This window comes from Sus scrofa, chromosome 9 (assembly GCF_000003025.6).
Source record: "Sus scrofa isolate TJ Tabasco breed Duroc chromosome 9, Sscrofa11.1, whole genome shotgun sequence".
In the NCBI taxonomy this organism is placed as follows: Eukaryota; Metazoa; Chordata; class Mammalia; order Artiodactyla; family Suidae; genus Sus; species Sus scrofa.
Window position 1 is genome coordinate 99,391,082 of NC_010451.4, and position 18,532 is coordinate 99,409,613.

Sequence of the window (18,532 nt, forward strand, 5' to 3'; positions counted from 1 at the left end):
AAATTTGTCACTCAGTAGGATGAGTGAATAAACTATATTTATCCTTCAGTGTGTTTGGACAAAAGCTCAGGCAAGTGAAGATCATATAGACATTGGGTATGTGATACAGTAAGATATAACTTCTTACTATTAGATTTCACATCCTGAGCATTTATCCTCTTCATGTTATTACCTGATCTACCACCACTTTTATTATTTTCCTTTTATGCAGTTAAGGTGATTTCATTTATAGTGTCTCATTTTACTGTAAACTTAAGTGTTTCATCCACGCATGTCAAGAAGATACTGCTGATGTGTTGACAGTCAACATTAGCATCAGCATTGCTTTGTTCAAATGACATCACTCACTTTTGCCCACTCTACACGTTGTCACCAAGTCTTATATGTGAACAAGCTACATCTTAAAAGGTGACAGAGAAGATTTGCAACAGACTGGATGTGTATGTGAATTAACCTCTGAGTCTTTTTATGTCAGTCACCATATATTTAGGGATGAAGGAAGTAATATTTTTGGGGGAGAGGAGAGAATGAAAAAATGGAATAGTACTTCATCTTTTGATGTATCATTAAATCTTTGCACAGTTTAAAACTTATTTTACAATGGGGCTTATGCACTCACCAAAGCACATATAAGTCTAATTTGAAGGCCTGTATTAAAATAGATTTTGCATATTCAGTAGATCTATATGGAGGATTTCAGGACATCATTACTGAAGGTAGTACCTCTCAATAGGAGAGATGGCAAAGATATACTCCATATCACTGGCTCTTTTACTATTTAATCACTGATATAAACAATTATAGTCAAACCTCATCCCTGTATGTTGCTGTCATTTAACCCCTTTCCTCTTATATGAATGTAGGAAAGTTTTCTAGCCTAAATACATTAATTTATGAAGTCTTTGTCTGTTTCTTAAGGAGAAATAATCATACTATATTCTTGTTCTTGGTGCACAAGATTGCCTGAAGTAGACCTGCCTGAAGTAGCCTACATCCCCGCAGAAAATCTCACAGCCAGGCCAGATCTTTTCTATATGACTACACAGAGGAGGTTTATAGCTAGGTGGCAGTTCTGGGAATTGTCATTGTAGAAAGAGTTTTTTTTAAAAAAAGTTTTGTGGAACTTCTCAAGAGGAGTTCAAATTGGCAAAGATGGAAAGAAATGTTTCACTTTAAAATATGAAGTGTAATGTGAATAGGACCAAAAAGATTTGAAACTGGATTTTCTGAAGTGAGTATGTGGTATTTAGAGTCATAAGTATTTTACTTAGGTGGATGCTTATTTTTCTGTTCCACTAATGTGGTAAACATAATAATAGTTCCCCAAAGATTATTTCCTAATCCCTAGAACCAGGTCTCTCTGCTCAGGGTCCCACAAAGCTGCAGTTAAAGTGTAAGCCAAACTGCATTCCTTTCTGGAGTTCAAAATCTCTTCCAAACTCACATGATTTTTGGAAAATTAAGTTCTTATGCAGGAATGAGGCCACTTCAGGTCCCTGATATTGGCCACTCAAAACATGGTTGTTTGCTCCTTCAGTCTGCTAATATGGTGTTTCATACAATGTGGCATAATCATGGGATTGACATACTGTCAATTTAGCATTATTCTGTGGGCTAAAAGCAGATCACACATGCCACTTGCACTCTAGGGGAGAAGATATACAAGGATGTGACTTAATAAGGCTCACCTTACTGTGGGTCAGTCTCTGCTCATATACACTTAAGGAGATAACGTTGGCATTAATGCAAAAGATATGTTACAGATAGAGAAAAGGCCAGTTAGGAGCCTTTTGGGTTTGTTTTTTGTTTGTTTGTTTTTTTGTTTGTTTTGGTTTGTTTGGTTTTTAGTTGGGTTTTTCGGTGTTTTTTTGTTTGTTTGTTTTTAACCAGAGAAAAGTTTGTTGGAAGGCCAAGCGAAAAGAATGGGTGGCTTATGCTCAAAGACTTCAAACTCCTCCCATAGTTTTTTGGGGAAGTTTTTACAGGCAAAATCTGGGGCAAGACTGCAGGTTGTGTGACTCTTCTGATTGGTTGGTAGTGAAGTAGCAGATCTGTACTCAGGAATCTTGATCTCAGCCCAAAGTTATCATCCTCCATCTGAGTAGGGGCCTTAATTCTTGTTGAAGAACTTGAAGGTATTGTTATGTATATTCCTTGGGGAGGAACCAGAACCCTGCCCCAAAGCTGCAGTGTTGTTTCTTGACTATTCTCCCCCGTCTCTTGCAGACTCTTCTTTCCCTGAACCTGTCCTTTGGAACCCAGGAAAGGTCATGGAAGCTGACTCATAAAGCTTGTTTCCTACAAACAAGAAACAGGGACACAGGAAAACTTTTGTTCCCGAGAGGGTCCCACAGGGTCCTGCTCAATTTCAAACCACCTCACCCCCGCTTTTTTTTTTTTTTTTTTTTTTTTTTGATATTCCTAAATCTTGAGGAGAACAGATGTTGGACAGGAAAGAAAAAAATGTTTGTACAGAGAGGTTAATCATAAACTCAGTGAAATAACTCAGTTTTAGGGGCTGTTTCATTTCCCCCTTTTCTTTCAACCTTCCCCAAATCTTTCAGGGGCTGAGGCAACAACCACTCTGGCTGCCTCCTACTGGAATAGGGCATAGATCTGCCTCAGTTTGGCGTAATGGACACGGATTTGGAAATATTCCTGAGTTCCAAGTCTTGGATCAGAGTCTTGAATGATTAAGAGCTCAGTCCCTTGATCTGCCATTTTGGTGTCACAGACTCAGTTGCAAGTAGTTGAAGGAATAACAATTGGAACTTTAATAGATAAAGTTCAGGATAATAAGCCTGAAACCCAGTCAGGACCTGGCACTTCAGGGGAGACTTGTAGCCAGGTAATCAGTTGTCTAATTTTATCTAAATAGGTTTTTAACGTCTGACGCAGCGTTAACATGTATGTAACATATACGTAACAGGAGCTTTTGGCAACTACATCTCCTCTTTTAACATCTGATTTAAAGCAACTTCATTATTGGCCAATTTAAAAGTTATAGGAGGAGACCTTGAAAACGTAAGGTTGCAGCTGCCAGCTGCCAGCAGACAGCAATTTGAGAGTAGCTGTGGCATCCTGAATTTGACACAGCTCAGAAAACTCAGGTTCTCAACAAGACAGGAATGTGTCTGAAGTCACATCCACGATGGCCACCTGATTTTACCTTGGATGTCTGAACCAGTTACTCCATTTTGACTTTCAAATGTATTCTCCCCAATGCCCAAGGAAGATGTACAGTGCATTCCAAAAGGCCATAAAGCAGACCAGAGACATTTGGTTTTTATAGCCAAGAAGTGATAAGAGCCTAAATTAAAATATTGTTAGAAGTCAGAGATTGAGAAAGATTATCAAGAGATATTTAGGAAAAGAAAAGGACCTGGTGATAACAAATTGATTTGGGGCAGGTGGGCAGATGAAAAAAAGTGTCTAAAGTGTTTTGTAGATCGATGGTTTGGCAAAGGGGTGAAAAGAACTGCCATTCACTGATCAAGGGAGTATAGCCTCAGCAAGCAGATTTGGAGAGTAATGAACTCCTTTTGAATGGCACACTTATCCATTATTATGACTGTTATGATTAGAGGCTGAATTTATCACCTAAAGTACATTATCTCTTTAAAACCTCATGGCAACCCTATGAGATAGAATCATTATCCCCATTTTAAAACTTTATAAACTGAGGTTCCAAGATATTAAATGGCTTGCTTATGGTTGTGAAGCTTTTAGGAACAGTAATTAAATTCCAACCTAAGTCTGTTTTACACTGAGTTAAAGATTTTATGGACCATCTAGATGGATAAGTCAAAGAGGGTGTTATTGTAGATATACTTCAGCACAGAGAGTTGTGCTAGAGATAGAGATACAAGAGCTGTTAGCAATGTAGGTGTGAGGTGAATCCATGACAATTCTTGAGGTCAGTCCAGGAACTATGCAGATAATGATTTAACTCTAAGGAGCTCTTTAAGGGTGAAAAATAAAGAATATTTACCATGGAAATGGAGAAGAAATGACCATGAAAGTCAAAAAGAGTAAAAAGAAATAATATCATGGTGACCTCAAGAAAAGAAAATATACAGGGAAAGAAGCGGTGGTCAAGATCATTAGATGTGGCAAAGTTATGTCAGAGTGCCTTTGTTGTAATATGTTTCTTTCCTCATTAGCTGTCTTCTTAAAGTTTGAGGGGAGACAGTTCCAATGGGAAGAATGAGATATGAACATGAAATAATAAGGGGTTAGCCTGGGCAGGTCCACTGTGGATTGAGAGAGGACTGAATGAAGAAGGGAAAGCACCTCTCTACCCAGAAAAACAGGTAGCTCTTCCAGGCTAGCTTCTGTATGTGCTTTAATCTTTGAAAACTAATGCAGAACAGCTTATCTTATGGTAGAAATGGTTCAGGAAAATAAGTTAATTAATGACCATAAATTCACTGATCTCAGATGAGAAGTTCTTTTCCCCAAATAATAAAGGATTAAATAGAGTTAGCTCTAATTTTGCATCTTTGGAAATTTAGTTGTTGGATCATGTGTACAATCAGTCAAACCTTTATAGAATATACACCTGCATTATGTAAAGTAAACCCATTTGTTTTAAATTCAAATGTAAATAAAATGATGTAGTGCAGTAAAGGATACTAAAAAGAGATATGCACATTCTAGTAATGTACAAAATCCTAAAACATTAATTTTAGCAATTCTTGAGACTCTATTTGAGTATTCTTTAGCTGCATCACCAGGAAATCCATGTGTTGATGGATTATCACTTGGTATAATTCTAAATTAGAATTTTTCTAAATCATTATGGGGAAAATTAGTTTCTAGAACTAGAACAAACATATTATGTGGTAAATTATTGTCGTGGTCTGTGAACATTTGTCAGAAAGAAGAATTTACCAGCATGGTGAGGCAAACAGAAAGAAGAGTTTTTTGAGATAAGAGATGCTGTAAGTGCAGTGGGACAACTTTCTGACAATCAGGCTGAGCCAACCCTGGGCTCGTGGTCTTGTCTGTTTTTATAGCCCTGGTAAAAGAGAGGTCTTTCCATATACCTGCTGACCTGCTGATTGGTTGGGTAGAGAGGGGTCTTACAATACACTTGTTGGTTGGTTGGGGACATATAATGTCTCTATAGGGACAGGTGAGGAGTGGGATACATACCTTTTCTAGTAGGGAGCAGGAAGGAGTAGGCCAGGTTGCTCAAGGTGGGGGAAGGGAACATTACAATGAGACAGTTCAGGTGATGATAAGGGTCTGATAATTCTTATCTTGGCCAGGGCTTTGAGTTCTATCTACTTGAAAGGGCCTGGAAGTCTTAACACTTTTTAAGAACATTTTGATACATCATATATTAGATATTTTTCATGAGAACAGAAACTTTAGTTGAATTACTAAGTCAAAATTTTTAAATGGCACATTTTGCTATTTTCTGGGGTTTTTTTGGTAAGCCTCAACTAAGCCAAAGCATATAATTTAGTCACTCCTTATATAATTGCCAATTTAGTAAAACAATCATTGGCCTTAAAATTTTGCCCTACTTCTCAATTAACTTATCTGTATGTGTAACTCCAAAACTTTCCAAATCAGTAATGGATACAACCATGTGTGTGTTTACCTATAAAATCTAAGGTCTACATATGGCAGTGTGAAATGGTAAATTAAAATTTCCAGAGATTTTCCTCATAATGGCTAATTCTAATTTTAATCTGGATTTCTCCAAAACCTTGTTAAATACAGAATAACTTGTTAGAATGGCTATAATTTATCTGTGGAAAAATTCTAGGTTAAGAGTTAGAGAACATGCTTTAACTTCAAAGGACCTATGTTTAAATCTTGCTCTCTAACAGTTTTATGATCTAGAGAAAATTATTGTGTAACATCTCTAGGCCTGATTTTCTTTATTGTACCTACTTTATGGATGTATTTTAAAGATTAAATGAGATGATGTATATAAAACTTTAAGTGTACTGCCTAGAAGTTAGTAAGCATTCAGTAGGTACATATATGCATGTATCTATGTAGTAGATATATATTTAGTGAAATCAATCATGCCTCTCTGTGAATATAAATATATTTATGTGTGTTTATACACAAATATTTTTGAATTTCTGTTGCAAATCCTGATACTAGATTTAATACTAGATTCCTATTCACTAGAATTAAGCAGTAAACAAAATATACAAATGTCTTTCCTTTCATAAAGTTCATATTCTTGTGAGACAAGACAAGCAATGAATAATAGGTACATAATTATTTTATAGTATTACTTCAGTTTGAGTACATTGTACTAGGAAAAGCCGAGAGGAAAAAAAAAAAACTTTAATGTTAGATCACAGATGAATCTGCCTGTAATATATGAGAGAGTTTGTTTAGAAACATAGATAAAAGTAAAGCACTGGTGTATAAGAACAGTAAGCAATTTATGTAACAGGAAGAGAGTGAGAATAAAGGACAGTTTCACACCACTAAGGGTAAAATTATACTCTGTAGAGTTTACAAGGAAGGTTCACGCATAGACTTTTGCCTTTGATCTTGAACAGCCTTGTCAGGTATGTAAAGCAAATACTGTATCTACACTTTATAGAGAAATAAAAAGGATCACAGGAGGCAGGTTTTGCTCAAGTTTATACCATTTTCAAGTATAAAACCAGACTGGATACAATGGAAATAGAGGACACTTTGGCAGGTTTGGGGAAGCAGGTGTATTTATTTTTTTCAGTAGTGGTATAAGAACTGCTATTAACTGGGCTGTTAATGAGCAATTCTTATCTACTCCTGAGATCTAATTGCAAAAAAAAGAACCATCGTAGAGTGCAGTTACACTTGTACTCAACATTCAGCATATGATGAAACACTACTAATTGGTTGTATTCCTTCTGATGTAACTGAAGTTAGGCAAACACAATAGCAGTGTCCTGAATTAGTACAAAAGCCTTAGTAGGTTTACTTTTAAATACTTAGATTCTACTTTATCACTTTAGTAATAACAAGAACTTGATTTCAGCCTGTAGCTTTACTTAACTACATCTGCTACATGTCTTCAATTATCATTTTTTAATTGCTTGAGTTTTTTGGGATTTTTTTTTTTTTTTTTTGCCTGCACCCACGGCATGTGGAAGATACAGGACCGGGGACTGAACCTAAGCCATACTTGCAACTTGTGCCATAGCTGTGACAACACTGGATCCTTAACCCACTGTGCCACAAGGGAACTTCCTAAATGTTTATTTTTTTGATGAAGAAAGTAGAAAACAAAAAAAAAGCAATCCAGTTATATTCTCTAATTTGAAGCCAAATGTATTTCAGAAGCATATGAAAAGGAAAAGTAATGCGTGCATATATATTAGGTAAAATGGTTTGTAGAACTTTGAATCACATCCTGTGAAATATAGTACTTTTTCCACAGTGAAACATAGAAATCTTCAAACCAATTATAATACATAAAGACCATAAATAAGCTTCAGTAAGTGAAGGTCAGAGTTTGTGACCAAAGTAGTTTAAAAAAACCACCAAAGCAATCAAAACAAACAAACAAAAACACTTTTGAAATTTGGTTCTGCAGAAAAAAAGGTAATGAGCCCATGTTAAAAATAATGCAATTCTCTACTCATATAGAGGGATTATACCATAAATACTAATTATTTTTTCATTCTGTAAGATGTCACAAATAGCTCTGTTAGACTTTTGGGGGGGAGAGGGAAACAAGGATCATTTTAATGTCATTTAGGAGTCTCAGAAATATTATCTTTTATGTTTTATTACAAGCTTAATGGTTCACAAAACTGAAAACTGCAGTTGCAGAGCGGTTTTTAGATGTAGCTTGACAGGGGCACCATCTTTTTTCTTTGGAATTTTCAGCTTTGTCTTCATTAGCAGGGACCGGGGATCAGCTTTGTTCATATGTCAACTTTTTCTTATTTTTGCAAATGGCTGCAGAAACACCCACATGTTCCAAGCCTATACAAACCAATCAGCCCTAATGGAAAGAGGTCATAAATGGTTTTCTTTATTCTTCCTGTAAACCTGTGTTTCCTTCTATAGTATTTCCATTCATACTGCAGGACATCCTGTAGCATTTCTTCAAATGTAGGGAGTCTAGAGGCAACAGAATTTCCCAGCTCTACAGTTTACTAGTGGTCTAGCAGTTAAGAATTTGGTGTTGTCAGTGCTGTGGCTCCAGTTCCATCCATGGCCCAGGAACTTCCACATGTCTTGGGTGTGGCCAAAAAATAATTTCCCAGGTTTTATTTATCTTAAAAGGATTGATTTTATCTTAGTTTTTATCTTTTTTTTTTTTTTTTGCCTTTTCTAGGGCCACACCCGCGACATGTGGAGATTCCCAGGCTAGGGGTCCAATGGGAGCTGTAGCTGCTGGCCTATACCAGAGTCACAGCAACGCGGTATCTGAGCCCCATCTGCGACTTACACCACAGCTCATGGCATTGCTGGATCCCCAACCCACTGACCGAGGCCAGGGATCGAACCCTCAACCTCATGGTTCCTAGTCAGATTTGTTAACCACTGAACCACGACAGGAACTCCTGATTTTTTCTTAGTTTTTAAAGAACATTTTCACTGGACATAAAAGTTAACACCTTTTTTTTACTTTCAGTATTTAAAAAAGGTCATCCATTATCTTTGGCGCCATTGTTTCCAATAAAAAGTCAGAAGTAATTATATTCCTTGTTCTCATACTTGTCTTTTTTCTCTGGCTGCTTTCAAAGTTTTATTTCTATAATTTTTTTTAGCACTTTAAATATAATGGGCCTGTGTATGGCTCTTTTATTCTAGCTAGGGTTTTACTGAATTCCTAGATCTACAATATATTTTGAATTAAACTTGGAAATGTTTCATCCATCATTTCTTCATATATTTTTTCTTCCCCAGTTTCTCTTTATTATCCTTTCAGAATTATAATTAAACATATATCATTTGATAATGTCATACATGCCCCAAAACTCTCTTCATTTCCTTCAATTATTTTTTCTCTATGTTCTTACAACTGGGCAATTTCTAATCTTCAAGTTCATTTACTTTCTTCTTTCAACCCAGATCTGATATTAAATCTATAGAATTTGTTTTAGTTATGGTAGTTTAGTTCTAAATTATCCATTTGACTTTTTATAGCTTTTATTTCTCTGCTGAGCTGTTCTTATCTGTTCATTTTTTAGAACCATACCTTCCTTTCATTTCTGAATTATCTTTTAATTTTTGGAATGTAATTATGATGTATAATTATAAAAATATAACAACTGCTTTAAAGCTTTTGCTAACATCCGGATAATTTTAACTTCATTTTCTTCTTGAAGACTAACCACTACTGTTTTATTCATTCATTCATTTTCTCTCTCTCGATGTATAATCATTTTGGTTGTTGTTGATAATGGACATTATAGATAATATCTTGGCTTTAGGTTCAAGTGGTCACTTATTAGCCAATCATCTTGTATTTGTTTAGACTTGCTTTACTCTCTGTTAAAATTCTTGTGCTCAAGGTATGTCTCTCTAATTTAGTAAGACTCAAACTCCCAATATGACTTGTCAGATTTTGGTTACAAATTGTTAGGGCCAGCCTAAAGTAGGTCTTAACTCTAGAAAGTGACATTCACTCTTACAGGCTCAGCCTTTTTGAGTCAGCTGGATGCCAGGAGTTTAACAAGTTTTGAGAAAGTGTTAGTGTGATCTGTCTACTCTGATAGGGCCAGAGCTCCAGTTTAATCTAGCATTGCTCTTCTCCAGAACTGCTCTACCTGTAATTTAGCTGTTCATACTCCCAATAGGAGCTATAATCTGCTAAGCCTTGGGTATTCTCATCTGATAGGAATCAGCCACAGACCCACAAAAGAGTTCCATATAGACTTCTGGAAGGCCTTTTCTGGACAGCTCTCTGTTTCTAATACTGTGTGCCACAGAATTAATTTTATTCTGCTGCACCAGATTCTCACAACTGCTTTCTCTGCACTATATGGATACCTGCTCTCTGCAACTGTTGAGAAGTTGTTCCCAGGCAGAAAATGAGGTATTCATGAACACTATCTTGTGAATTTTTTCTCCTTTTAATATTGTACTGTCTGTTATCCATTACCTACAAAGAAATGCCATATAATTCAGCTAGTTTTATAGTTTTTTTTTCCCTGCAAGGATATTCTAGTGTTAGTTACTGCCTCATGACCAACTGCTATATTGCCCTCCAGGATGATTTTTCAAAATGCATCTTTACCAAAAGTGTATGAAAACACCTATTTCTTCATATCTACGGCAACTCTGGGCTTAACATTATTTTAATGTGTAAAGATAAAGTGGTATTTTTGTAATTTCATGTATATACACTTTATATACATACTTTTAAAATATGTATACACTTTTATATATAAATTTGTATATATACACCTTGATTTTCAAAATATTTTAAACTTTTTCTTATAATTTTGCTTGGGGACTACCACAGAGCGTTTTAGCACATTACAAATAAATTATTGATATTATGTATTAGTAGTAAATATGTTATCTTAGCGAAAATTAAGCAGAAAGAAAATTAAAAATCAACCAATATTTTTAAAATGATTGTAGTACCTTCTTCTGTGACAAATACAGCTACTAATAAATTATTTTAGAAATAATTGTATTGTTAACCTGTAATTTTCAGATATTTGAGCATACATATGTATTTACTTTGTAAAGCTTATTTAAAATTAGCTCTTCCAAAAATCATAAATCTGTGATCTAACATAGGAACCAACATCTAAATTTTTAGGAGACTCCGTAGTTTTTGAGTGAGGTGAACTGAATACCACACCTGGAGAAACTATTTGTATAATAGAACATATTACTGGGGTGGAAGGGCATACATGAATAGAATTGCCCCTTCTTAAAAGTGTATTTAGTAAACTACTAATAAAGATTTTTATAAACTTACAATTCAATGTTATACATAAATTTTTAAAAATACTATTAAAAGAATCTAGCAGCAGTTTGATAGCCTAACAGGAAAAAGAAATCTATTATGAATATATGTTTTAACCAACATGAACTAAGGCAGCCAATTGGTAAAGATCTAATTATAGAAACTAACAATGTAAGATGTCTGGTCATTCTTCCCTATTTTATCTATAATGATTTTATTTGCCAAAGAAAGCTTTCATATTTCTGTTTTTGGCTTTAAAGTGTATTTAATTTCTTTTTTCTGGCCATCCCCATGACATACGGAAGTTCCCAGGCCAGGGATCAAAGCCATGCCACAGTTGTGATCTGAGCCACAGTTGTGGCAATGCTGGATCCTTAACCCATTGCACCACAAGGGAACAGCTATGTCTTAATTTTAATAAACAAATTGGTGCAGAAAAATATAATAAAGGAAGTATTATTATTTAACAAATACAGTGATTTTATCTTTGATAATAGTAATGTTAATTAACAAATACTAGAACTGATTTTCCCACAATATTCTACCTCTGAAGTCATGCTTAGAGCTGCTTAGATTGACATTTACAGACACTAGGGTGAATGAGATGGGCTACAAAGTTTGCAGGGTCTGGTACAAAATGAAAATTCATGGTCTCATTTAAAATTATTAATAATTTCACTAAGGTGACAGCAGAGCATTAAACTAAACATGAACCCTTCTAACTGCAGAAATGTGTGTGACTGAAAAGTCTGACATCCATGACGGCAACCCTGACTAGAATGTTTTTACAGAATAATAACCAGGTGTAAGGGACTCAACAAATCTGATTAAGGAGACAGTGTTCTTCCAAATCTCCAGGCATGAAGACAGTTTGGCAGAGCCCAGTAGCAAGCAGTTTGGCAGAGCAATTTCTAGGGAGACTCTCTAAGGATTAGTTAGATGAGACTCAACAGGTGGATATTCGTAGTGCTACTCTAATGAGTTATATTTGATTACTTTTTATACTGTGCTGTAAATGCAAACTATTCTCTTATCTGGAGACAGTGTAAAGATTTAAGGGTAATATTGTTATGATCTCTTATATCAGAAAGAAGACAGTCCTAGGTGGTGTAAGTAATGCAGGAAGAAGTTTGGGGAATTTTCCTTAAAGATTCAATGATATAAAAGAAAATTAAAATCACTAATATGGGTCGGTGAGTGTATTGTGGTATCTTTGTATATAGGTTTACAGCATGTAAATCATTTGTAAGATTTGTCTTAATTTATGTCACAATACTTTAATATATATATATAGTAGATGAGAAAATTGTAGTTCACAAAAAAATGATGACTCCAATAATGTCAAAAGCATAGTAAGTGGCCAAGCTACAAATAGAAAATAATTTGCACTTAAAGAAGGTGTACTGTGTACCATACATCATACTAAGCAATTTCCAAATATTATTCATTTAGATTTATTAGGGAGAGTTCTTTTAACTGAGTGACCATATATTTCAATCAAATTGGTTAAAAAATAATAATTTTGTGGAGTTCCCACTGTGGCTCAGCAGGTTAAGAACCTGACATAGTCTCCTTGAGGATGCAGGTTCAATCCCTGGCCTCTTTTACTAGTTAAGATCTAACATTGCCTCAAGGTGAGGCATAAGTCACAGATGTGGCTTGGATCTTGCATTGCTGTGGCTGTGGGGTAGGCTAGCAGTGGCTGCTCTGATTCCATCCCTAACTCGGAAACTTCCACATCCTGCAGGTGTGGCCCTAAAAAGAAAATAATAACAATCATCATCATTATTATTATTATTTTGTGTGTGTGTTCAACTGGGAAATGCAGGAAGAAGTTTTAGATATAGCTGAATTTGTGCTAAAGTGGTGTTGTCAGGAATTTCTCTCACCATCTTTCATCTCTGCTTTCCTTTTTATTGTTTATTCTCAAATGCAGTCTCTACATATAGTAGCAGAGATGACCTCAGCACCTCCAGATTTATAAGTTTTTAACAGTCCTGGTCTCAGAAAGTCTCCCACCTATCTAGCTCCCAGGGAGGGCTAGGCCTTGACTTGTTTCTCTGCCCACTCTTGCATGAATCATAGGGGTAAAGGGCTGTTCTGATTGCACAGGCATCTCCCTGGAGCTGAAAGAGAGATACGCCATTCCTTAAACACGTGGACTGAGAATGAGAGAGGTATTGTTTCCAAAAGATGTCTCAGGGTGTTATTACCAAAATAGGGGGAAGTGATTCTGGGTAGACCTTAGTAACTGATATCCATTACAAAAGTTAAAATGATTATTTATATTTACAAACAAGCAGACAGAGGCACAAAGAGAAAATGAAGATACTCTGCTTCACTGTAACTATATTGTAGGCATGGTGCTTTTCCCAAGGAAATAAAAACTGTTCCCCAATTCTGAGGAAAAACAAAAGGAATTTATGTTGTATACATTCAAGGGATGCATTCTCACCACCACCAGAAGGAAGACTTTTGACAACTATAGCATCATCTTCAAACTAAAAGATTCAGAGATGGATTTGAATAGACATAAATGATTGGGAATTTTATGGACATTCTAGAATGCCTCTTTTTCAATGACTAACATTTTAGTGGGAACACACTATTCAAGAAACCATAAATTCTAGGTTGTGAACTCTTGAGTGCCATGCCATTTATCTTTGCATTTGTACTGGTTTTAGTACATGACATACTGAAGGTACTGAATAATTTCTTATTGAACCAATGAGTGAAAATGGATGGAAGACAACCCAAGTCCATTTATGTACTTACTATGAATGATGCAGCCCAAGTATACCTCACAAGTATTTTCTATATGTGGAACAGATGCTTTGTGAATATGTGTTAAAAATAAACCAAAGTTATCTACCATGACTGCATTTTTGAGAGAAATTATCACATTAATATGGGCCTGCTTAGGAAGTAGCCATGGGGATCTCATATATATTGTCCTTCCCAGTACCACAATTGATTGAAATGACACATAAGCACTTGACAGTTGATTTATCTACCAAGCATTGGTTTACAGTGTGCCTTCATCAGGACTAAATTAGACCAAATTAAATCTGTCTCTTAAGAATCTGAACTGGAAATTATGGAAGTCGGGGAGTTTATAACAAGAGCAGAAATACAGAGACATCTAGAGTGGAGCTTTGTAAATGGTATACACTAAAGTTGGGATATTTATTTCTGAGTCTCCAAGTACTAGAAATATTGACCAATCACTTAAGTTGTTAGTCAACTATAAGACTCTTAGTCAACCAACTAAAATACTGCTGTGTCTTTTAAATAGCAGCAAGATCTGCATCCTGATAAAGCAACTGCATAGTCATGTATAATTCTGAGCACCACATTTTAAACAGGATAATGCCAAACTGCAGGGTGTCCAGAAAAAGGTAGGATAAAAAGATGATTTTGAATTTGGATAGGATATACTTGAACAGGGAGTGCCCATTCTTAGACAAGAGAAACAAAGTATGGAAGGTATACGGGTATATACTTGGAGAGATGTGAAAAATAAATTGAGTATAGTATTATTCTTGACAGCTGTAGAAGAAAGGCTATTGAATAAAATAAACAAGGTGGTAGCGCTATTTACATTCAACTAAAGAAGATATTTTCTAGCCTTTCGTTGACTTGTTCAAAGACTGATTTTGGATGATAAAATTGTGGTGGTAAGATATAAGTGAGATTATATTGGATAATTAGAAATTCTTCAATTTAAGGAATATATCATTGCCCATTTTATAGAAACTTTCTTTTTTTTAAGACACTAGATTAATTATCAGAGGAGGATTTAACCATAAACTTTAGAATTCCTCATTTATAAGTTTAGAAAAGATACAAACAACTGTTTTCTGTTTTTGTATTATTATTTTTAAAGAAGTCCCCTTTAAATTGTATAAGTTCAATGTCTCATAAAACCTGAATTAACAATTGTGAATAGTGAGTCTCAGAAAAATTTAAAGATATTCCATTTATATTTGAATTCACAAACTTTAATGACTAATTTACAGATATAAAAGCTTCAATATGTGGAATGAGAACAAATATGTTCTTTTGTGACACACATGAAAACTGAACCAGAGTAATGAAGAATTCTTGAGAAATGCTACCTCATAAAGTACAAATTCAAGTCTAAATGTGGAAAATAAAAGGATTAAAATGTATATTCATTTCCTTGAAATAATGTATTTTTATCATAGATTCAAGCACATATCGAGCATCCAATAAATATTTGTTTACTATGAGGAGCTTTCATTTCTGTGGTTTTATTTAAACTTGATTGTGAGGAAATGTTACCAATATTTAAATTTGCTTATTATCTTTGTAAGAATTTCAGATAAGTTGATGTTTTACTTGATGGAAATATTCATTTTTACCTTTTAATGGTCTTTAGAGGGACATCTACCAGAACAAAAAAATAACTAAAATAGGAAAACAAGCAATAAATAAATGATATTCTATCTTTTGTTGCAAATGAGTCAAAAGCAAGTTTTGCATTATCTTTTTAGTGCCCATTTTTACAGCTGCTGATTGTGTGATATTTTATAAATAAATTATGCTTGTTGTGGATTCTTTCAGAAAAATTGGTGATTATGTAAATTATTGTTCTCATAGGTAAAAAGCAACCAGTACTCTCCTTTGAGAATACATAATTAAATTATTTTCAAAGCTGATAGTCTTATCTTTGGAAACTCCTGTAATCAGGATTTCCTTGCATGCAGTTTTTGTGGGGACTGTGGTTACCTATAGTTTCTACTCAGTCTCTACTCAATAAAGAGGTCATTGCTGGTATGTAGAATGGCAGTGATCCTTGCAAGGTTCAGAAGGGAACCATAAAACTCTGTCGTGATTTTTTTTTTTTAAGTATGATCTTTATAACAGGCCCTAAAACAAAGATAGTTTTACACATTTTCCACACACCCACAGACATATCCCACCCCCCAAGGACACATCCCCCACCGCCTTCCCCCCCCCCCCATATACACATATAATCACAAGAATCCTGCCTTAGATGTTCTAATTTCAAGGCTTTAAGTTTAGGGGTTTTGGTGTATTTTATTCCCATAAAAGTTTACCTTGCTTATTTTGATGAATTTTTCATAGAAACTGGGGAACACCTACAATCACATTCATCCATTTTCAGTTATGACATGTCTCTGCATTATATCCGCAAATGTTTTTTCACTTCCATTTTATACCTGCATTAATTACCTTCCCAGAAATTAATACATATTGGTACAGAGCTGATTCTAAAGAAGCTAATCAGAGAAAGAAATTTTCAAGCTTCTTAATTAAACCTAGAGCCTGCAGATCTTTAGGATTTTTATTTATTTTTGAGTATGGCTTAAGAAGTGAATTTTATATTACAGGGTGTAGTTTGAAACTTCAAAAGATCAGGTGCTTAAATATTGTATCCTCACAAGATTCAAGGACTGTTTTGGCGAAATCTCTAGGTCTAGTTTGTATAAACACTTTTATTATTATTTAGTAGGTTTTAATTTTTCAGTTGGTAAAATTTTAATGTAGGGTTTATTTTTTTATTAAGAATTATTTTTGAGTCTTCCAGTTAGGTTCATAAAATAGAAACTGTAAACAAGAAATGGGATCTTATATGTCAGAGTAATGCTTACCTTTGGAATAGAGACCAGCTTAAAATCTGAGACTTACTGTATTGGTATTTATCATTAAATAATTCTCAGTTGTGAAGTCTTGTACATCTCAGTTCAAGTTATCTCTTAGTGACATTTCTCAACATAATTAAAAGATGTTTCAGCATCTGTTGATGATAATGCAGCTGTCCATACTATAAATTCCCAGTTACATGCTCCCACTTTAAAAGAGTGGTGATGATATTCATGAAGCAACTCATTAATTATTTTAATGCAAAATGTATGTTGGTGAGTAAATATATTTTTACTTTCTCAAATAACTCACAAATTTGCTTTAGCCCTACATTGCTAAATCTCAACTAGTTTATTTTAAATATAAAACTTAAGTAATTGGTACAGTGACATGATTAGAAAATGCTTATATGACATATGAAACTATCTTAATTAAAAATCTTGAAATAATATTTGCCATATATATTCAGTTTATTTGGACATCTCTATTTTTGGGAATCTCAAATTGAGATATACAGGTACATTTTTTTACTCGCTCAAGCTTATTTGATGCATCTAATTTCAAATTTTACCTATATTTTAAAAATATCCAAAGAAACATTTCCCAACTGATAAAGATAACTGTGAAAACCATAGAATTATTCTACGAATAGGTGTTTACATCCGAAATAAAGTCACAACTACGTTTCTGCTTTGAAAATTATTTTGAAATGTGAGCGAAACCTATTACCATGTCTAAACTCTCTCACAGCTATGATCAAATGTCAGTTTCTAGTACTAGAATTTATAATACAATTATTATAAAAAATCATTTATAGTCACTTTTTTTCTCAGATAATCAAATCATTGTGTGTCAGGGTTAACAAAAACATGGAAGTGTCACTTTATAATATTAGATTAGAGGAGTAAGTAATATTCTAAAGGGCCAAACTTAAAGTTATGTATTAATCTTTTAAGAATGCACACTTGAGGAGTTCTCCTTGTGGCTTAGTAGGCTAAGGACCCAGCATTGTCTCTGTGACGATGTAAGTTTGATCCCTGGCCTCAATCAGCGGGTTAAGGATCCAGCATTGCCAGATTTCATTTGGACATTCTTTTCTCCTCTCATAGTTATGACTGTACCAAATCTGTGCAAAATATAAGATGTTCCTGTTAGTTCCTTTTGACTTTTACATAATATCAATTTGACATTTGACATTTGGAATGAAATCAGAATACTGCAAATGGCAATAGCTCAGTATATACAATCTTTTTCTTGATGACTAAGTAATAACATAAATGGTATTCTAAATTCGAAGCCAGTAGTATTATGTCTAAAAGTCTTTGTTGCTTGCAACTCATTGTTTCTTTCTTTGATTTAGATCGAGGTACTGTGCAGAAGGTGGTTGTTCTTCCTACTAACAGCTCTTCCAGTGGGGAGCTCATTCTTGAGGAGCTGGAAGTCTTTAAGGTTTGAACTAATTCTATTAATTAGTCTTGACATATGAATGATGAATGGAATTCTTTGAACTTACATCCACTCACGTGGAAAAAATATTGGATAAAAGATCAAATAAATTAATATTATAAATTTTTGAGGGTAAGAACACCAGATAAAATGAGAAATATAGAACAAATATTTTTCTGAAGTATTTTTTCATATTTCAAGTTATCTTTTTTTTTTTTTTTTTTTTGTCTTTTTAAGGGCCACACCTGCAGCATGTGGAAGTTCCCAGGTTAGGAGTCTAATTGGAGCTGTAGCCGCCAGCCTACACCACAGCCACAGTGACATCAGATCTGAGCCGAGTCTGCGACCCACACCACAGCTCATGGCAATGCTGGATCCCCAACCCACCAAGTGGGGCCAGGGATCGAACCCACAACCTCATGGTTCCTAGTCGGATTCGTTTCTACTGTGCCACGACGAGAACTCAAGTTGTTTTAACATAACTTTTTGCTGTCATCACAACTTAAAGAATTTTGGTCATCGTTATTTTTAAAAAATGAATTCTCGTGGTCAAGG

At 34.7% G+C, this 18,532-nt stretch overlaps 1 protein-coding gene across 3 annotated transcripts in view; it reads left to right on the top strand.

Moving 5' to 3' along the window:
- Positions 1–18,532, top strand: part of SEMA3C (semaphorin 3C) — a 318,035-nt gene that overhangs the window by 276,433 nt on the left and 23,070 nt on the right. For all 3 annotated transcript variants that reach the window (XM_021063487.1, XM_013979789.2, XM_021063488.1), the window contains one exon: positions 17,892–17,980. In XM_021063487.1, the coding sequence (XP_020919146.1) occupies positions 17,892–17,980 (89 nt within the window). The remainder of the gene's footprint in view (positions 1–17,891; positions 17,981–18,532) is intronic.